The sequence below is a fragment of the Dicentrarchus labrax genome, unplaced genomic scaffold (genome assembly GCF_905237075.1).
Source record: "Dicentrarchus labrax unplaced genomic scaffold, dlabrax2021, whole genome shotgun sequence".
NCBI lineage: Eukaryota > Metazoa > Chordata > Actinopteri > Moronidae > Dicentrarchus > Dicentrarchus labrax.
The window spans coordinates 18,605,110-18,627,802 of NW_026136707.1; the positions used below are offsets into that span (position 1 = coordinate 18,605,110).

Consider the following 22,693-nt stretch of genomic DNA (forward strand, 5'->3'; position numbering starts at 1 on the left):
AAGACCACAAATGCCTCCGTGACCAGGACAGTGAAATCAGCTTACTGCACAGTCACCAGATCTCAATTGAGCATTTGCAGGATGACACGTATAAACTGCAGCGGAAGCCCACCACTGAACACCAGAGAGGCTCCTCAAGGGATTCTCTGACACAGAAACCAAAGCTCTAATGAAGCTATACGCTGAGAACAAACAGGGGGTCAAAGTCAGTGTTCAGAAGGTGTTACTATTAGTGTATTACACTGAGCATACACCCGCACTGAATAAACACCCTGAGTCTATTTGACATCTTGGCCTAGCACCAGCTTATACTACATCATCACCCTTTGGGTAAAATCTGCTTGATGAAGCTTCGGATGGAAACTTCAATGGAAAATCCTTCTGGCAAATATTTCTAATCCATACATAAATCCCTGGCTTAAACTTTAAAGTAAATGCTTAACCTGAGTCGGAAACCGAACCGGTTCCTGCCAGTCAAGTGCATGTTGTTTGATTTTTATGGGGCCTGTTCATACTTTCTTCATCAAGCGTTCTTTGATCTGACAAACTCCCTTGCATTATGACTGCTGCAATTAGCTTCATCTTAGTTACATCACGTTCTAAGAAGTTACCTCCTCATGTTGCTAAGTCTGTGGCAGGTATCCGCATATTTCAATCCGGTCTGTCGCAGTGACATTAGGACACCAATGATTTTCCCCTTACACAGCTTTGTTCGTTCTCAGACATACTTCTGTTTTACAGAATTACACCATTTTAGTTACAAATGCGCATACCGTAGATACCATGTAATGATGAATTCAGTTCTTTGTGCAAACAGGGTCATGTTTCCCTCACATGCTTCCACATGTCATTTTCCAAGCACTTGCTGTACCTTTTAACCATAGAGAGTGCATAAATGGTTTATTATCAGAAATTAACAGATTTGTAAAGAAAATTACAACTGTATTTCATCTTACACAAAGTAAAGTACACTGAAATGCCATTTCATTTTGTGCCACATCTCCCTTTCTAGAGTAAATTTCAGCTATTTGTAACCACTGATAACAGTGACAGAGGGGCAAGTTAAATGAGAGCCGGATCACACCAGAGACAAGCTCAGAGTAGCTAATGCTGCAGATTGACTGCTCTTACATGTGAATGTGGATGATGAGAGTTCAAATTATACTACCATTTCACTTCTTTTAAAATGTTTTAAAGGCACTTAAACACTGCCACTGAGTTTCTGAATGTTAACAAGGGTTATTGGTCACAGTGCATTGCAACATTCAGTCTTTAAAGATCTACAGTGTCACTTGGACAGAGATAAAGGTGCTAATCTTATTTTGGCTAATCCAAGCAGCGGTCAGCAAGTTGAACTCATTAAAAAATCGTAAAGGTGCAACGGAAAGAAGCAGCAGATTGAATGATAAAAGCTAAGTACTAAACTTTTCTTACATTGCAAAAACTGTAGCAGGGTGCAGAGTTTCAGAACGGAGGCTAAACTTAGCCATGGCATCTCTATTAATAAAAGAGTATAGCAACATTGAAGTTCATTATTTTATATTTTATATATAAATTAAGGATTTATACATTGCTGATAAAGAAAAAATACAAAACAATTTTTGATCTTACATGACATTTACATGTGAAATTTTACACAACATATTCAATAACTTACAAATGTTTTATTTGCATAAAAAATATATCTCTTTACAAAAGTTTTGTAATATGTACATATTCATATACACAGGATTTTGAATGGGATAACAATTGTGTGGTACATTTAAAAGCATTCTACTCTAGTCTGATGTGAGACTGACTTGCCGTATACTGTTTTTACCAGATGCATTTCTTTTCTCATCCATAAGAAATATGAACTCGCAAAATATATTACATATTGATAACACAAGACATCTTGCCAAAGAATGCCATCAAGTATCAAAACTGTATAAATGTACAAAATGTAACAGCAATGACAGGAATCAACATAGTGGTACAAAGTACTATAGCAGCAATTGCTATACTGGATCACTTTTTGCCAACATGCACAGGTATGAAACTATGAGCTGCTTTTCAAACACACCTCCTCTTAGATAAACCATCAGAGCTGACATCACTCAGCTGAATCATTGCTATCTGTGCAGGTAAATTACACTGATGTACAGTTTTACTAATGCAACAAATGGTATGTCTTCCTTAAAAACATATGCCCATACACTATTCAAGGCACTGCAATGATGTAGAAATGACAATGTCAAATTCATTTTTTGTTTTTAAAACATGGATGGACTGGGATGATAGTACAATAATAATGGTGGCTCATGTTTAAGTGTGCAAATTTATTCATGTATACTGTACATTTATTGGCAGAAGCTGATGGTTCAGTAAGACAATGAAATAACCATTTGTATCAGTTGGTGTCAATAAAATAGGCCAAGGCTGTGTATTATTAAGTGTCTCAGAGTAGGAGTATGGATCAGGTTATTTACTGACTAAGGCACGGTTTCCCAAAAGAATTATAGAACAACAAATACTGCTCAGTTTATGAAAAACCAAACATGATGTAGGAGTTGCACTTGGTTTGTCATGGAATTACTCTAAGTAAGGCAGAGATTTTCATGAACATAAAACAAGACACATGCTTCATCCGACCTCAGACTGCCCACTGACATATCTTTGCACTTTGATTTGCCGACATTCAGGCTTAAATAAACTTCTGGGAAACCTGGCCAGCTGTACGTACTGTGCACTTTAGGAATTCTCAACCTTATTGTTTAATAAAAGCTGAAATAATTAAGCAAGAAACTCCTACTTTGAGATTATTAATATATACAGGCTCAAGGCTGGGGTTAATTCACTCAAATTTTGGTTTATTTGGGAAACAAAATGATTCAGAGCTGGGAAATCATAAGAATAAAATATAAATCAGTTCTCAGAACAATTTCAATAACTTAAGAACAGGCTGAATACATGGATGATTTGAGTAGAGCCCCACATGCCCAATATACTGAAAGGTACAGTATGCCTTGACTAGATTATTAGACTAGTGAGCAATTGAAACTCTCTTTCTTAAAGAACATTTCTGTCATAGACAAATTCATTGCACACAACTTAATAATAAACCCTAATGTTGACAATATCTCTTGTGAAGAAAATTTACTCTTGTTGTCAGAGAACCTGCACTGTAACAATAAAAGCCCTAGCATTCCCCTTGGCACGCAAAATATGGTACTGCACTTCAGTAATTAAATCCCTGGCCATATATTTCGTCAGGAGGAGGTACCATCCAATTAAGAGGTATAATTGACCATATAACTTTGAGCAGACTACAGCACCAACACTATGCAAAGAGAGGCAGTTTCTTTTCTTCTTCCTCATCCCCTCTCACACACCCCACTGCTTGGAAAATAGACTCTAAAGATTACATTGATCAACTCACAGTTGAGAGGCTCCACACTTACATAAGAGAAAATAACTCTCATCAGGGTGAACGCGACACTAAGACAAGAAAGGAAATGGGGGTCGAGATCTGAGCTGTTTTTTTGAAAAGAAAGAAGTTTAAATTTTTCATTTGGCATTGTGAAGTAACCCCTCTATATTTATACTGCAGAGCATAAAATACTCTATTTTATCTATATGCCAGAGGCTCTTTTATTCATAAAGCCAACACTCATAGAGTGTAAAGAACACTTCTCTTCACCAAGCTACGGGAAGATACAGAAAGGTGTGGGACCTCCCCTTCCTCCCTCATTAATCATTAAGATTCTGTATACGATCGATTGCAACTGCCATAAGGGTTGCTGAAAATGTGCTTTATGTTTCTGAGCAAATGTGTGTCTTTGTTGTATGTCTTCAGAAACAGGGAAAATATAAATGTCTATATATATTCATGTTAAGCAAACAAGGAGAAGTTCTATTCTCCTGCTATGTGTTTCTCTTTCGCTCATACTCAGTAGACATCAAACCATGGTGCAGATGGTGTTGAGATTGGGGTCAAAGCGGACGACTTTCCCCTCAGCAGCTTTTGTGTTTGTGTTGTACATGGGATTCTCAAAAGTGGCCTGTCCGTTGTTGTTCTCGTGGACAGAACATCCTGTGTACTGCGCTTTATCTGTTTTCCTGGGGAAAAAACAAAACAAAATTTGGTTGCATATTAGTTGAGAGACAGTATCCCAATTATCTCCCCTCCCTCCAATCCAATAAACATGTTTCCATTATCTTGGTGTGGACAGCTGCAGTAGGTAAATGAGGCTGAATGGTAATTACCGTTGAAAAGACAGCCCCATGTCTGTTCACTGGTAACTAACATAATGAGTGCAACATTTGAATGTGAATGTTTTTTGTAGGTACTGTTCTGAAAGCAAATCTGTTTAAATTAAGACAAAATCCACCCATCTACACACAGTACATACATCTGCATATGGACATACACTACATTAAATATGATATAAAAGTCATTCTCATTAAAAATGCCTGACGTATACTTCTGTGAAATGTGGTGTGAATGGTAACTATGCATCATTCTTTGAAGCTTCTCACAAGTAAGATATTGTATTCAGTGAGGAATCTTACTGCAGTAAAGCAGGCTGTGGAAGTGGGCCACAGTGTACTATCTACCTCATCTTGATGTACATCTCCTTTGGCTGCAACTTTTTAAAACTTTTTCAACATCAGATCTGTGGTAGATAGCTTAACATGAGACACAAGCTCATGAAAATGTACTATTTTCTTTCTCAAGTGGGAACCAACAGATATAGACTACAGTAGCTACTAAATTTGGGTTCCAAGTTACTATAGGAGACAGCAGGATACATTACATACCGCTGTTTGTAGAGATAAAAACCGAGGCCTGCAAAGATGAGGGCAAAGAAAGGCACGAGGATAGCGACAGCAACAGAACTGCTGTTGGTGGAGCCGCTGGTTTCGGGGTCAGTGAGTGTAACATTTTCTCTCACACTCAAACCTGGAAGAAAAAACATTATATTTAGTAGAAGAAAATGGAAAACATTCAACAGTGAATGAAGAACATTTAAAATATTCAGATTACTAAAATGGCACAAACACTGGAGAAACAAAATGGAATAATAGAAAGATACGTATCATCTGCTGGTGACGATGACTATGATGATAATGAAGAGGAAGATGATCACAATGATGACAAGTCGGGGACGCAGCAGCCAGTTGATAAAGGCGACAACCATAATGATAATACTGATAATGATCAGCGTGACTGTGATAATCTTGTTGAAGACAATCATGGGATGATGACAACAGTAATGTTGAGCTCAACGAAATGAAGGACAATGACACGGAATGGAATAATCCACATAGTGCTTTATGACTGTGGTAATAGGTGGTTGACAGTGGGTATTAGAGGTAATACTCAATGTGTGTATGCTCTCAATACAAAGCAAATAGTATTGTTTAAAAGAGAGAACTGTGTTATCAAGTGTTGCAATTCAACCCAGACATATTAAAAGAAAGAAAGAATGAAACCTGTCATGACATTTTCTGTGTTCTCATGAAATGCACCATGTCAACAATACGTATTTTTCCTCTTACCTGTCATGCTATTTATCCACCTAGATTGTTTAGGGGGGAATTGCTGAGTTTTGGAGATATTGGCCACAGAGGTATCTGCTCAACAGCAATATCTCTTTCCAGAAATCATAACTTGGTTACTCAAGATACTCCACAGACCTTTTTGTGAGCAGTTTCATGAAGGAACTATTTTCTTTTGACAAATCACCACGCAGAAGGAAGCGTGCATCTACTCAGGGATGAGAGGCTCGTGCTTGTGACAGCGCAGAATGTAAACAATTATGGCGTCCTCCTCGGCTGAGCTATAATGTTAGCTAGCTCACCTCGCACCACTGAGATAGCTAATGTTCAGCTATGGTTGCCAGCCATAGTTTGGTAGAGTAAGTAGTACTTCCTCCATGACACTGCTCACAACAAGGTCTGTGGATTATCTTGAGTAACCGGCTCATGATTCCTGAGACATTACTATTGAGTTTGTCATTGGCACCACAAACTGAGTGCCATTTGGGTCCATTATAAACAAGAAAAGATACCTTCACGGCTAATATCTACCAAACTCTGCCAACTCTGAACAATCTACATGGATAAATAACACTACAGGTAAATGGGAAAAAATATTTTTTATTTTGCGGTCAACTGTCCCTTTAAAATAATATTTTTTTCTCCCACATTGAAAAGTCAGAATCTTTGAATATGCAAATGTTTTTCATTTCCAAAGTTTCCCTACAGGACACAAGATGTCTCCTCCTTCACTGAAAGTCCATTCTCAGTGTATGTGTGCACACTGGAGCATCCAAACTAGTTGTGATATCACTCATCATGCTTGCATGTATGCATTCAATTTAAGGTGAGCACAGAGAAAAAAAAAAAAAGTGAAAACATGTCAGACTTCGCTTGTGCATCATTCATTCACAAAAATGAAAGCATATTTTTGAGTGGAGTAAGGGTTTAAAAACCATCTCTTTATGTACTTTTATGAAAATAAAAGATGAGCAGGTGACCAATGGCAATGGGACTTATTATATTTGAAAAGACACATACCAAGTCTTTGTAGTCCAAACTGTCCATAGTCTTTACCCTGTATAAAGCCCTGGAACACATAGCTGCCACCCTCAGGCTCAGCTGACACCTAGTAGAAAAACACAGAACAGAGCTCGAGCAACAGTACATTTTATTTCAACTGCATATAATTTTTCTTGGCACCAACGAGAGTGTCGCATCCATTCCACACCACATCAAAAACTACATATACTGTATTTAGTACGACAATCAACACATTCTGTCATGCTACATTCAAAAATAACACCTTTGATTTTTGAAACCCTGCTCCAGAAGCCACGTAGTATGCTATCAATAGCTCAGCGGTATGCAGTCACCTGTCACGCGTTGTTACTAAGTGGACCTTGAAGTTTATTTTAGAAGAACTACTTCAATTCTACCAACAAAAATTGTTCTGCAGTCGTTCCAGGTCCCTTAGGTGTCAGGTGTTTGCCTGAGCTTATTCAGCAAACTGTCAATGCGGGAATGCTGAAATGGTTCATGCAAAGCGCCTGGTGCATCTGATGTACAGCCATTGTAAATATATGTAAACAAAAACAGACAATAGGCCAGGAAATTACTATTCCGCTTGTTGTCACAGTTTCTTCTCATGTATTGTTTTTTGTTTTTTTGGCATGGTAAGTAGGATGAGAAAGGACTAATAATAAGGAAACACTGGCTTGTTTCCGTCCAAGGAAGGTTCATTTTTGGCTTGCAAGTGCTTGCAGCCCCATTTCTTGTAACATTCTACTTGTCTGTCAGACTGAATGAATGAATGAATAAATAAATAAATAATAAAATAAATGCTTCAGTCACAGCTCTTGGTTATTTTCGAAATATCACTTGCCAGCTGCTTCAAATTCCTGTGTATACTCACAAATCCGTCCATTGCCCAGGTCTCATCAGTAATCCTGCTCAAGGAGCTGTGGGCCAGCGCTCTCATCTGGTACAGCAAGAGCATTAACTGTGCCTCCTGGCGCTTGTACACTCCTACAAGGTAAAGGATGAGAGGCAAAAACCAGAACTGATGTGAATAAACAGATGAGGCAGTAAGAGTGTGGGGGAATGATAAAAGAAGAAAAAGAAGCAGAGGAAATTAAAGAGAGAAAACAAAGAAAAGCAGTAGAGGAGAGAAGCAGTAAGAAAAGATGACAACAGATGAGAAAACAGCCAAGGGAGGAGGGGAGGAGACGAGTGACTTGAGTGGGCAGTTAGTCAGTCAGCGCAGACTAATACATCCGTCTTTGGAGCCAATAGTTAATTTCCACTCTCATGCATGAGATCATTTGGTGATTGACTGATTGACACGAGCCACCCTCAAAATAAATGGAAGTGACACACAGAGGTAGTGAGAGGAGGAGAAGGGAGGCGGAGAGGAGGAAGCAGAAGACAGATGATTTATAGATGACTCACCAGAGAGCAGAAACTCCATGCTACTGTCGGTTAAAGTTACATTGACTTTTCCCGTGGTGGCATTAAAGCTTGTGACTGTCAAAGTCATTGGCTGCTTCTGGCCTTTGTAATCATAGGAACCCTTCCAGACGAAATCAGGAGCAAAGACATCGTCAGGAACTTCCGGAAAAAAAACAACAAACAAACAAACAAACAAAAAAAAATCATTAAACAATCCGATGAAAATAAAAGCATAGAATAACTAATAAAACGTATAAGCACGACAATGAGGAAGTTGTCATTCCTATTAACCATAATTGTCTAACATGTATCTGTTTTTTTCTTTTAAAGAAACATCAAATCAATATTATGTTTTTAATGCAAGCTGACTACTTGCACCCACGCTGCAAAATGGTAATTAGATATGCAGTGGAATCAACATATCAAACAGCTGATAACAGTCTTCTCATTCAATTTGAATAATATCATGTTCCTTATATGCTTTGACAATCTCAATTAATGATAATTAAATACATTCCAGAAGAGATAACTCTGGGCTTACTCTGCAGAACTTCTTTAATAGTTTTACAATGATAAAACTTTTCGTAGCACTTTTACAGCACAGCCGTTATATAATGGTAATTATTTATAAGCAATTTATCAGTCAATTATGCTTGGAAAAAGGTTACTGCCTGTAGTTAGTCCCAGGAACTAAACCTAATAATGGCCAGAATAATTCCCAAGTGTTTACTAGATAATTTACAGTAATCGTTTTCATAGCAAGTTAATGTTTAATAGGTGGAAAGGGGACTTAGATGCCATGGAACATTATTTTGCAACTGAGTAATGTTGCTAATAGTTTATTACTTGGTCTGATACTGATAAAGCAAAAGTAAAATGTAATTCTATCAGGGATAAATATTTGCCACTTCCTTTAATAGCAGTTTCACCTCCACAGGTCAATGTGACTGGTTTTCCTGAGAAGACTGTACACCGTTGGTCTTGGTGACACCATAGGAATATCTCTAGACCTAACTTGTATATTTGTGTGTTTTACTGACTACCTTTACAGAAACAAAGAATCTTTAGTCATGCTAGCGGCCGTGAGGCTGTACTTTGGTACAGCAGTGCTTTGAGCTCAATGCTAATGTCAGCATACAGCTAACATGCTTACAGTGGCAATGCTAACCATGTTCATCATCTTAGTTTAGCTAATTAGCACCAAACAGAAAGTACAGCAGAGGTGAATGACATTAGTTTTGCAGGTATTTGGTCACAAACAAACAAACAAACAAACAAACAAACAAACAAACAAACAAACAATAAATAATTAATAAACAAACAAAAGCATTGGACATTCTAAAATGTCGATGGCGCTGGATGAAAAGTCAGAGGATCACCAAGGTGATTACAATTTATCCTGGTACAAGACAATTGGTGGGACCACCAGCTGAACTGTAACAAATCATTTGTTACTTTCTATTACAATAATCTTGTCGAATACATTTGTTTATTGATTTCTTTATTGCATTACAATACTTATTGACACTCAAGGCAGACTGAGTGCTTTATGGTTGTAATATATCATAAATACAGAGTACGGCCAGTTACATGCATACTCTATTATCTTGATGTACCAATATTCTCTAATTACTGTACAGACTAATTACACTGTATTTTATAAATAGATGTGTACTTATTATCACCTATTAACATTAACTAATTACATTTAATCATATTTTTGCACCAATTATTCAAGTACCACATATGTAACTGCAAAAGAGGGGTCACAGAACATGACCATAATACACACCAGGTTATTTTCCTCACATGCTAATTATTTTCCTCTACTGTAATAAATGTGCTGACTGGGCTACAGAACCAAAACTAAGGACCTATGGAGACAGGGAAATGAATTTAATTAAGATACACACGGATATAACCACTGTACAAGAAAAGCTACAGAGCTGTAGTTCCAACACTGAGCAGAGTGCAATGAGATATGTAGTTTGTACTATCATAGAAACGTTGCTGTAGCTGATGCTAGTGCCATCAAAAGATAGATGCATGGCTGCTGACTTCTGTGGCTACCAGCTAAACAGCTTGTGCAATTCAAAACTCACCATTTATTTTAGGGCTCGGTGTCCCCGGTATGGGTTTGACAGTTTTCTCATGTGATTTGGAACCAACTGCAAGAAGAACATAAATATGTATGGCACAAAGATGTAGGAATGCACAGCAAGGCTTAACAGCTGGAGGATGCTGGTAAAGTAAACACTGCTAAGCTGTAACATGCTGCCTGCATTCAACTTTTCCCCACTTTGGTAAGATCTCTGGTGGCTCAGTTCTAACAAACATTTACAAATCAAAACATGCATATTGCAATTAGTTGACAGTACATTGACACAGTGGGTTTACAGAAAACATCTCTTAAACCACAATGTCTCATTATATTTGATGAGTGTTTTATTTAAAAGATTAGTGAGCATTAGTGCAAATGTTAACTGGGGCAGATTTTGAAATACTAAGCGTATAAACTCCTCTAAACCTCCTACCCTCCACCTTTACATGTGCAATCTTCCCCTAAAACACTTCAACTTTTACTCCTCTCCACCGTTTTCTTCATCATCTGCCGTCGCAGACCTCCGCTGACCACGTACCTCTGCAGACAGGCACCTTGCCAGTCCAGCTGCTGTCAGAGCGGCAGACACGGTGCTCTGAACCACCAGAAAGGAAATAACCTGGCTGACAGGTGTACACCAGGGTGTAACCATAGGACGGCAGGTCTAGACCCACAACGTCAGCGTTGGCTGGGCTCCGCGGCTGCTTGCAGGAGTGAGCTGGAGAGCAAGCAGAGGGCAGACACGTTAGTACACACCCACACATATACATAATAGAGTCAGATACACACACACACACACACACACACACACACACACACACACACACACACACACACACACACACACACACACACACACACACACACAGGTGCACGTACAAATAGACAGCCAGATAATTAGACTCACCAGAAAAAAAGAGGATAAAAAAAGGAAGCACAGTCATTTTACAATTTAACTGAGTCCAGGGAGCTATTAGGGAGCATAGTGATACCTTAATATGTCTAGTTTCTTTTCTGATAATGAATATGGACACTTGATGTCTTGAGGTGATTTGGGGGATACACTGCTTGATTTTAGACTAAGTTAGCCTGCAAATGTTTATCTAATTTCCCCAAAGCATTCAATTGCAATTCAACGATAGGATAAAAATAGGAAAAAAACATCTGGAGTTGTTTTTCCTGAATTGATAAAACATTTCAAGGGTAAGACCAACCTAGACTAAGCTTACTGATGTTCTTGCAAAACAGTTCTGATGTGAATGTTTATCTAAATCTGTAAATCTTGTAAGTGTGCTTTCCATCATGAGGATGTGCATGTAGGTTGCAAGGTCACTTATGGACACTAGAAGGAGGCAGAATGCTGACTTAAATAATTGGCCAAAAAGAGGCTTTTAAGTGTAGCCCATGTTCTGGAAGTCAAACCAGTGTGACGTGAAAGTATACAGTATGTGTCAGAGCAATAGAGTTTTACGGTCTGTGAATCAGTTTTGACTTGCTTGGCTTTGACTTTCTTAGCTTATTAAATTATTCTGTCTCAAAAAACAGGAAGCTAGTGACATGCTGATTTAGGATGGTGTTGAAATGCTTTTGCTGAATCAGAAACTTGGGACAAAAGCTGTTACTGCTGTGTTTCCAAAACACCAGCCCTCTTATAGACCATATTAAATATTTTCATTCTCTCATGAGTGGGTTGAGTATACTTAGTTTAATTTTTCACATCAACAAACTCTCTACAAAACAAAAATGTATGCAAATCACCCCTGCAACACCAAAACACTGAGGGGTTGAATATTCAGACTCTGAGGCGTCAACAATAATGTGAAAATAGCAAAATAATTTTACTGCTTGTGAGTGAAAGAATACGTTGCCAGCTGTCAAATGGGAGACAGCTGCAACTGAGTCACAGTACCAAATCGGTCCTTCATGGCGTCTTAATGACATTAGTGGCAATAGGGTGTGGAGGGGATGCCAGGATGAAACCCAGTTTCTGGGCTTTATGAAAGACTGAAGGAAATTCCTCTTGTTGGATATTACTTTTGCTTGTGTTTGATCTGGTAATATTATATGTGTGTATGTGTGTCTGTAGAAAGTAAAAAAAAAGGTGAATCAAAGTGAAAGTTGTGTGCCGAAATCCACCATGATACTCATCTTATTAATCTTATATTAAGTTACACAGGGGCTAAAACAATTGAAGAAAGCCCAAGGACAACTGACACCCAGAGCTTTTTCGATTGATAGTAGTCTAAGCTGATAAACCTGCCCTACGGAAATCTAATGTGGTAACTATTAACACTACAAGAAGACGAAAAAATGCTTCATACTGTAAGTTGTAGATAAAAAGTCTGGAGACCTAAATAAATAAAAAGATAAATAATTAAATAAACTCCCTTCTCGCTTCCTGAGCTCAAGTCTATGTAACCCATTTAAAATGACAAACTGTCAGCACATGTCCAGAGTGGTTGTAGAGTTTGTAGACCATGAATACTGACGACACTTACAAGGCAGATGAATTGTTTTATCAAAGACATGTCATATTCTTTATCAAGTTCTGTTGACAGTACCATGTTTATTTACACTTCAAACAGCACAGCGGGCTGCACTCTTGAGATTACACAAGGCCTCAGAAGACACTTTCACTTTTTCTGTCACACAACAACATGTACGTAATGTTCTTAGTTCAAAGTTGGTATCTCTGATAGAGACAGAGTGCATTAGTTAGGGACACAGACAGACAGAGACAGATAGAGGCAGACACACAGAGATAGCCCTGCTGATGGATTTCTCTTCGAGCCAAGGAGGTTGGCCAGCTACAGACAGCAACAGCAGGTCACGTTCAAGAGGACAAAGTTAACTTTTGAATTGCTCCATTTTTAATTTTTTTTTATTTTCTGTTGTTTGTTTTTCGGTTAGTCTTGCTAATATTGTTAGCATGCCTTTCTGTACATAATGCAGTTGGTCACACGTTTGACAGATTGTTTTTGCCAGTGTTCAGTGTACATTTTGAAAGTATTGCTGGTTTGTATTTAAGTTACACTTGTTGAACTTGTTATAATGCTCAGGCTCCCTGGAATCTCAAAATTGATGTTGATGCTCAACACTATTCATTGTTGAGTTAAAATATATCCATCCAAGTGGCCTGGAAAGTAATTTGAGGTGTGTACCTAGAAGCAAAAATATTAATCTGATAGAAAGGTAAAGTGATTTTAACCTCTGACGTGTGTCCACTGCATCTATTACATTTATTGTGTTGATAATCCCCAAAGTTTTTGCCTTCGCCAGCAGAACAAGATTAGTTGGCGTCACTTTTAAATCCATTTAAGTGGCTTCACAGTAACAGAAGACCATTTAATCATAGAGAAAGGTATTTTAGGGGATTTATGACTGTTTTGACCGAGGGTCAACACAGAGTGTTAGACCCATACAAAAGCACTCATAGTCAAATACATATACATAACCACAGTTTTCCCCCAATGTATTATGGCCCAGACAGCCCTCTGGGTCTGTATGTCCACCTACATGGCTGTAAGAGTGAAAAATGAATATAAAACTAATATCACTGGACTGAAAATTCTGCTGAGTTCATAGTTTTACTTTAAAGCAGTAGCAGTAACAGTAACAGTAACCTTGTGGTTCCTCATGGTGATATTTAATGACTTGTAATAATATTACAGTGCAGCTTTACAATTTTAACAGTTGTGCTGCCAATGCCCATTGCCAGTGTAGACCTGTAAAATAAGGATGGTTCCTTCTTTTCACAAATGATACATTCATATACCAGACCAGCAAATTTAAAGTTAGCAAGGCCAATGTAGAACATGGCCATTTCTTAAAATTGCAAAGTTACAGGGGCAGATTAACTTATTAGTTGTTGCCACAAATAGCTGCACCATTTTTTTTGTAACATTAAAAGGTAAAAGTTTCCAAATTTGAGAATTTATTCATAGAAGTCTGGGATGTGACTGGCAGAGATACATTTCTATATTTTAATTCCAGCAGTAACAATGACAGGACGAGGGCAGAGGAAAATCAATACATTTTTCAAGCCACCACAGGCGATGGACCAGAGCCAGATAGTAGCTCCTGAAACGCTGCAACCTCAGCAAAGACAGAAAAACCTACGAACTGCACCTGCTGAACAAAGCGAGTCAGGAAAGTTAAAAGCCTCAAAACATCATGCCTCTAAATGAAATCCCAACTGGTAGTCAGACTTATGTTTCATTGAGTGGCTTTACAACACCATGATAACACAAAAAGGTATATAATATGTTATTTTATGTTCACCACTGTGAAAGTAAACGTGGCTGCTGGGAGGCATTGTATACAAATCCAAAAAGGCTGAAGAGAGGAACCTCCGAGAGGCCATTCACTGGGGGTTCAATGTGCAACTTACAGTATGGGAAGAACATTAACCGTGGCCAAATTAAGTATAAAATGTTAAAACGTTATAAATGTACAACTTGGTTAAGAAGGTTTGTTAATTGAATATCAAATAAATACATAGGTTATACAAAATTATAAGCTAGATGTTGGGGATGTGTAGATGAATCCACAACTGGTTTCCCAAAGTTGCTTGATGTTTATGTCAATGCTGACTTTATGGGCATCCATTAACTCTAACTCTTCAATTCTACTTATAATATTTATGTGTAGCATGTAGCATGTTAAATATCAACCCTTGTCAAGCAAGAGCACCGAATGGATTTGCCCAGCAATTGACTCCTGACCTCAGCTTGTGTCTGTGCAATGTCGTGCAGTAGTATGCTAAGATGCTGCTGATAAAATGCACTTTAAGTCTCTTTAAAGCATCGGTAGTATTTCCATAATAATGAAAGTTACATTATTATGCATTAGGTTTCTCAGGAGAATCGAGACAACTGGTTGTCGACAATTTGAAAGTGACTTTAAGAAAATTTTATTTCCAAGCTTAGAAGTTTATCTCCTTATTTAGTGGTTTATCTTCCATTTGTGATGAATTATCATGTATATTGGTATTTTACGTTTTCAACAGAAGTTTCAAAATAAATGGTGGCTCTCACAGGGCCATACCATCTCAAGCATATCCTCACCTGACACAGCTGTCAAAACCTTTCCAGACAGAGAATGTTAATTCTCTTGTTATAATAAAATGTTGAAGTGCCAGTTTGCTGGGACTTCGACCTATAATTCTGTTGACTTAAACTTACTTTGACTGCTCTTTTATTTTAAAGTACCTGTCACAGTGCTGGCTATAAATGGCATTAAGGAGCGAGGGAATGTGCAACCTCCTGAATCGTTCCTTAGTAAGCGGCATGACAGGGTCAACAGTTTGAAGGTACAGGTTGAGCAGGAAAGCCTGACAAGCTGTCAGGTGACAGAGGTCTAGACAGGAATGCTTTTTGGATTCTTTTCTGCTGTCAGCTGTTCAAATGAACATTTTGGAATTTGAATACAAACTCCATGAATGATAATAAGACCATGAAAGTGAGTGTGAATATCTGTTGCTGTCTTCGATTGTAAAATGATGTGTATAACTGTAAAAATTGTGATTTTTATATTATAGCTTATATACACCAAGGCCCATATGCAACAAACTGAGATGCACTGTGTGTTCTGACATCTTTCTATCAGAACCAGAATTAACCTTTTCAGCAATTTGAGCTACAGTAGCTCGTCTGTTGGATCAGACTTAGCGGGCCAGCTTTCATTCCCCATATACATCAGTTCGCCATGGCGATTTCTCCTGCTTCTAACTTATCAACTTTGAGTAGAAAATGTTCACTTCTGCCTAATATATCCCACCCACTGACAGGGGCCATGATAACCATATAATCAGTGTTATTCACTTCACCTGTTAGTGGTCATAATGTTATGGCTGATCGGTGTATACAGCAATCTAAAAAGTATTTGAATTAATGTGTTTATTAAATAACTGTCCTGTACCTGCACACAATCACATGCATGCATGCCATTCGTTACAATGAGAGGAGATTAAACACCTCCCAGTATGACACGATACAATACAACAGCCTCAAAAATTACCACAGTTAAATCAACACCTATCTAAAACATAACTGAACATGATAACCCTCATGAAATAGGATTTAAATCAGTGATCTTGTATCAGACTGCATTAGTTTCAGCTAGCCTAATACCTGATAAAGTGGCAACTGTATGCAAAGAAAGATTCAGCATGATGCACATATTCAAGGATTCTCAATCCCTGTGAAACTTCCCTTCCTCCCACACCTACACACACACACGCATACACACACACACACACACACACACACACACACACACACACACACACACACACACACACAGACACACAGACACACACATAAAGCTGCGCTGCAGAGTAGATCAGGCTGAATGAAGGCAAGGTATTACAATTTTTCTGCTCCCTCAGCAGAAATGTCTCTTCGAAATTCAAGTGGGTGTTACATCTTGGGGTAGTTATGAAATCAAGATTACAAAATATCATTTGAATCCCTTCATCATCACACAGCTCAAGTGTTTACACTGTAAGTACATAGTAAAAAGCAGACTATAGTAAGATGTGAATTGGTAATATTTCCATGAAATATGCTGTAGCTGGAAAGGGATTCCACCGAGATGCAGAATTACGTTACAACTAGTGCTGTCAAACGATTAAAATATTTAATCGCGATTAATCGCATTAATGTCATAGTTAATCGCAATTAATTGCACATTTTTATCCATTTTAAATGTCCCTTGATTTCTTTTCATTTTAATGCTCTTATCAACATGGAAAAGTGGATCAGCTTGCTTTGTGATTGTCACATACTGTAGTGTTCAATTTCACACTAACATTCTCACTTAGAGCAAATAATCTCTCACGCAGATTTACACAGCAGTAAGTTTGTTCTTAGTTGTGGTATCCATGTGCTTCTGTCTGAAGTCATCCACTGTCGCCTGGCTTTGACGAGGGGGCGGAGAATTCGCATCAGCTGTGTGCTTGGCCATCAAGTGGTATTTTAGACTGGACGTGCTGCGATGATAGCTCAGTTCACAACGACAAAACACACAGATCACTTTGGTCTTGTCAATGGAACCATTTGGCAACTTTTTAAAAGTAAACTTTCCATTCAGAATATTATTGGCATCCATTTCGGCGTCTCGCGCTCGCAATCCACTCAAAACGTAACGTCTACTACTCTTAAACAAGTGTGTGTGGCATGCCTGTTGTTTTGTTTCCGGTCTAGCTAGATCCGGTGAGGTGTTGTAGTTTTTCTAAGGTTACTAGTTAATAAAAAGAACGTTAATCTCGCGATAAAAAAATTGACGCCGTTAATAAGGCGTTTAACTGACAGCACTAGTAACAACTTAGAAAAGTGCTTGACTGGAATCAACTGCACAGCCGTAGTTTGGTGTCGGTCGACAGTTCAGGTTGTTCAAACAGAACAACAATAATCACGATCAACACCTCTCTCTCAGAATGACTGGGATGTCAGGTTGATTGAGGTGTGAGGGGCGAAGTTCTGGGAGGCAAAAGTTATAACAGGAATGGGTGAATGAGAGAAGCTGTGCTGGAAGAGGACAATGCAAAGCAGCAATGCAGACAAACTGTGACAAGATGCCAGAAGGAGAAGTGAAAAACAAAGATAGAGTAAAAAAAAAAAAAATATATAGCGAGAGAGTATACAGGCACTCACGGATACAGGTAGGCTGCATGCCGGTCCAGGTGAGATCTGGCAAACAGAGCCTGGTGGTGGAGCCCTGCAGTAGGTGTCCCTGTTGGCACTGGAAGTCTATTCTGCTGCCCACCTGGCCACAAACAGACAGCACACAAAGTGGAGAGAGTCAATACACTGATGCAAATGCCAATAGGCTCCCAGCATCAAATCTAAAGAGCTTGGAAAAAATACTGCACACTAACGTTTTTTTCCTTTTTTAATGATTATCTGTAGTGTGTGGAGGCAGATGGAAACTATTCCTAGAGGCGATGGCCCATGTTTGTGTTCTCAACTGGGGCACAGACATTAGAAAGTAAGGGAGCTGACTTTTTGGTAAAGATATAAAGCCAAACTGTTTTCTGTTATCTTAATAAATGGCTTTTTATTTTCAGCCACCATCCCAGTCGACTGTTTAAAGACAGCATCGACACAGTTTTCTCATTCGGTGGTGTCAAGATATTGGTAAAGTTGTTCAGCAATGCAGAAAAATGCAAGGCTACGGCCATTACAAGCACTGATCCAAATAATAAGCTGCTTCTGCTTTCATTTGGGACAAATTTCATATTAGATATTCTGCTGAATGTTGTGGAGAAACTGTTCGCACTTAACTTGCAAGTGACATTCTAAAAGCAACAGGGAGGAAATAAAATGAAATACACTGACTGAAAGCATCTCAAGGGAGCTACTGAGCACACACCAATGGTCATGATATACATTTTTTTTTACTATGATGCATTTTAGCATTGCTCGTTTTACACACTCGCTCAAACTGCACACAGTGCACATTATCATAGATCTAGATATGCACCATGCCTTTATACATTTACAGTTGTGGAGAAATCCAGTTGGTTTTCTTCTGGGGAACCACGTGGGAGGGATACATACGTGCATCACAGCCTCATCCTTGCACCCACATAACATCATCCAAAGGAATAAATGATTCCACCTGGAACATCCATTGAACTTCCCATTTCAAAGAGGACAAAGTAGAGGTAACACAGCAGAGCTGCAAGCACTGAATGGTACTTTGATTTTGTGCCTCTTGTTCAGGCTCATCTACCTTTGCCTCTCAGGTACAACAGCCTGGCTGCCTCAAATATTGATCACATGAAGACTTGTTGTAGAGCTTCAATTATACAAGTGAAGTATATAACAGAATATGCTAAAGCGTAGTATACAGTCCATATGAAATAAAATATGTTGTGCTAGTTGTTATGTTATATAACTATCAAATAAACCTGTATCAAAACTAGGAATGTAATTTTTCTGATCCTATCTGAAATACATTTTCATTTTCTGGTGCAAATTCACCACAGAATTAAACAACATAACACAAACTGTTCATAAAATGTATCCATTGCAGGCTTTACCTTAAACCCTGTTGTGTAATTCATGAAGCCATGCTCAGGTGTCCCTGGATTTTCACAAGTGGTTCTCGTGGGCTCTGGAACAAGAAATCATTATCACAATGAGCTTGGGAATTTCAGACAATTGAGAATATGACAGAAGGGGCAATCATTGATAATGACGAGGCAATTTTTCTCCATGTACCAGAAGACAATTACTGAAGTGGCATGGTAACATGAGCAGAATTACCCTGCCATCTTTAGTCTGTTTTACTATGAATGCTTTTACTTTTAGTTGCTTTTTAAGTCAAGGGTTGGACTTCAGAGTCTTTTAATCATTGGCGAGACAAAATTCAAAGTAAGACACATTCATTTGGTAAAACATTTCTTCAGCACTTAATATTTCCAGCAAAACTAGACTTCAAATATAAAGCATTGCCCCTGAAGTAACAATATAAATAATCAATTTCAATCTCGTGATTTAGTTTTACATGAGTGCCAGATGGCAGCGCACCGATTCTAGTTCACCTTCAACTGTGTCTTGCAATTTATGTTCAAGAGAACAAACATAGAATGATCATTTGGAAGATTAGTTAAATCAAGTGGTCTGTGTTTTTCTTTCATTTTAGATAGTACCTAGCAGACATCTTTTCACTAGTGTTGTTTTTTTCACTCTACAAATTAAAAGGCTCATGTCTTGCATAAAGAAAACTCAAATCATGGGGGGAAAAACATACAAAAAATATAGGCGACTGTTTCGAAACACAAAAATTACAGTCTAGTCTAAAACCAATTTATTCTGTGGATTAGCTGAACTGACATACTGATTAATTTTCAGTACCTATACATCGAGGCTGAGATCCACTCCATGTGCCCTCCTCCTGGCACATGCGTGTTGTTGATCCCACCAGCACATAGGGGGCATTGCAGCTAAACGCAACCTCGGACTTGAAGATGAAGCTGCGCCCTTCTCGGCGTCCTTTGGCAGGCGTACCTGGGTCTCCACAGAACTTGGCTGTTGAGGCAGAAATTTGGAATTTTGCTGATGTGATTAACAACAAACCCGAACACAGATGTTACACATTTTCTTGTAAGAACTCATGCAACAATGTATCGCATTGCCCGGTTACTTCATGTCAGTGTCGATGACCTATTGCACTGCCCTATTATTGCAATTCAAACATTCCTCTCTTCTTAACCTTATTACACATAAGGAATACTGCAGCAGCTAGGCAACTGAATGCAGCATTGTGTAGTAGACTATTCAGCATTTAATTCAGAAATAATAAGCTGTGTGGGCTGCTGCTGTACCCATACCAGATCAGACCGTGGTGAGGAGTGCCTACAGAGGTTTCTACTGCTGCTGTGAGCTTTGCTGTTTTCAATGGGCTCTTTATTATATCTCATTTATTTGATTACCTGACTGTCTTTCTATATGATTTAGAAAGTCTTCATTGACTGAATTATTCAAATTGCTTTTATATTATGCTTGTTGCACAAATTCCTTTGGCCATTTTTTATTGCGTGTGGGCAGATGTATTGATGTCCTTGTCTCAGGATGAATTGCTCTGTCTAAAAAATATTTTTGTTTCCAACAATCAACCTTGCTGGTGAGTGGTTACAGTAAGTATTTGAATATTCATCTTGGCAGCAAAGAGGGGGTTAGAGGGGTCATGGCACTCAATTTTAGTTCAAAATAATTAGCAAGTGAAATATTAATTTATCTGATATGGCTTTGAGGTTAACACAACTGGAGCCATCTGCTACTGTTGTTGCTCTCCAAGCCACTTGTATGATATCACCTTTTTAATGGGACTCCAGCCACTTCCTCCGAAGATGTATGATCACTGCTGCTGCTTCAATTTATTGTTTATAGACACCTAATCAAATTGACTGGAATAATTTAGGTTGAGTGGGTATCTTTCTATCTATCCTTACTGCATATTTACATCCATCAACCCACTGTAACCACACAGATCAGTAAAAGTTACTTGTAGCTGTTGAAGATTCAGAAATGCTCAGTGTGAGAGAGAGCAGAGGTGCGAATGAGAGTCACAGCGTTCAGTCACGCAGTCAGAGTGCTGTGGGATCAAGCCAATAATAAGGCAGGCTGCTTCTCCAGACCTGACATGTGCTGCTGCGTGGAGGTCTGGAGACAGAGATAAGTTCTTGCTTGCTCTCTTCTTAGAAGTCAGGAACCAACAGGGGCTTCCCACAACCAATTCCTGACATAATAGATATCTAGTAAAAGAGGAGATTAGAATCCAGCCCATGCAGGAATGGCTGAATGAAGCCATTACTGCAAATACTGTTATCTTGGAAACAAATCCTTGTATTCAGACACATCTTATGCCAAGAAAATATGTTTCCCGTCTGAAAATGATGCATTGTGAATTTCGACCCCCAGCACCCAATAGTTTGACCGTGTTTGATATGACAACAAATAGAGATGCAAATATCTGGTTGGATCTGAAAAGGATTCTTGTCACTTTTCAAATAACATTGTAAGATTTAGTATTCAGATGGCATTTTTTGGAGGGTTGACAATAGAGGCCAAACAGGTGACATGCACATCAGTCATAAGCTTTAAGCCGCAGGGAAATAATGTACTGTTTTATGGATATATAAGAGAAATGGCCCTGGGCCAAACCAAGCTCAGCATATTTAATGTATGTGTGTGTGTGTGTGTGTGTGTGTGTGTGTGTGTGTGTGTGTGTGTGTGTGTGTGTGTGTAGATGGATGAGTGAGAGAAAGAGAGAGAGAGACTAGTTAAGTCTTTTCTTTCTGTCTGTCTGTCTGTCTGTCTGTCTGTCTGTCTGTCTGTCTGTCTCTCTCTCTCTCTTACTGTCTGTCTCTCTCTCTCTCTCTCTCTCTCTCTCTCACAGCCTCTCCCTTTCCTTGATGAATTATCAATGCTTTGAAGTAATCAGTATGCAGAGGCCAGATTCAAAGTTGGGATCACAGTCTCATCCCTGCAGACACATGAACTAGCATTCTCAGACACTGAATTTTTGCTGCTTAGTCTCCCATGTGTTGTGTTGGGAACATGAATATGCATCTTAATCCTGTTTGGCTGCAAACCCTTAGAAAAGTACAGATTTTACGAAATGCACAGATGGATTTGCTTTTGCAGATTCATGGCATCTCCTACAGAGTTGCTGAGCTGTATTTCAACTAAAAGTGCTGAGTATAAATTGCAATCATATTCTTAAAGTCTACAGCAGTGGAAGCCTACTATATGTAAACAGCAAGACTGCTTTAAATTATTATGCACCAAACTAAATTTAACAAACTTATTAGGTTAAATTTGCAGCAGAAGTATATGATAGAGCCAAAAAGAATCAGATTATTCCTCCTACTCAGCTCAAGATGTTGTTGGTAAATGGGAAATATCCTCAAGATGATCTAATGTATTGACTAATGCTTGCAGTTTACCTTTAACGTTGCATCCAATGCACAAACACAAAGACATTACTGGCCTGTAGACATTTAGAGCTGGTCCGTGACAAATGTATGTTTATAAAGTAATGCAGAGTATGTATAGTATTGGTCAGTCCTGTGACACTTGTAGATTGTGAAGAAGACTGACACTAATTAAA

At 38.6% G+C, this 22,693-nt stretch overlaps 1 protein-coding gene across 5 annotated transcripts in view; it reads right to left on the reverse strand.

Moving 5' to 3' along the window:
• Positions 1-1,522: 1,522 nt before the first annotated feature.
• The window catches only part of LOC127367160 (CUB and sushi domain-containing protein 3-like), a 214,042-nt gene continuing 192,871 nt past the window's right edge, over positions 1,523-22,693 (reverse strand). For all 5 annotated transcript variants that reach the window (XM_051406777.1, XM_051406776.1, XM_051406774.1 and 2 more), the window contains 10 exons: positions 19,936-20,109; positions 19,119-19,192; positions 17,728-17,839; positions 10,611-10,790; positions 10,074-10,139; positions 7,972-8,130; positions 7,436-7,548; positions 6,562-6,649; positions 4,801-4,942; positions 1,523-4,098 (listed from right to left, as the gene is read on the reverse strand). In XM_051406777.1, coding sequence (XP_051262737.1) covers positions 3,939-4,098; positions 4,801-4,942; positions 6,562-6,649; positions 7,436-7,548; positions 7,972-8,130; positions 10,074-10,139; positions 10,611-10,790; positions 17,728-17,839; positions 19,119-19,192; positions 19,936-20,109 — 1,268 coding nt within the window. In that variant the 3' untranslated portion in view covers positions 1,523-3,938. The remainder of the gene's footprint in view (positions 4,099-4,800; positions 4,943-6,561; positions 6,650-7,435; positions 7,549-7,971; positions 8,131-10,073; positions 10,140-10,610; positions 10,791-17,727; positions 17,840-19,118; positions 19,193-19,935; positions 20,110-22,693) is intronic.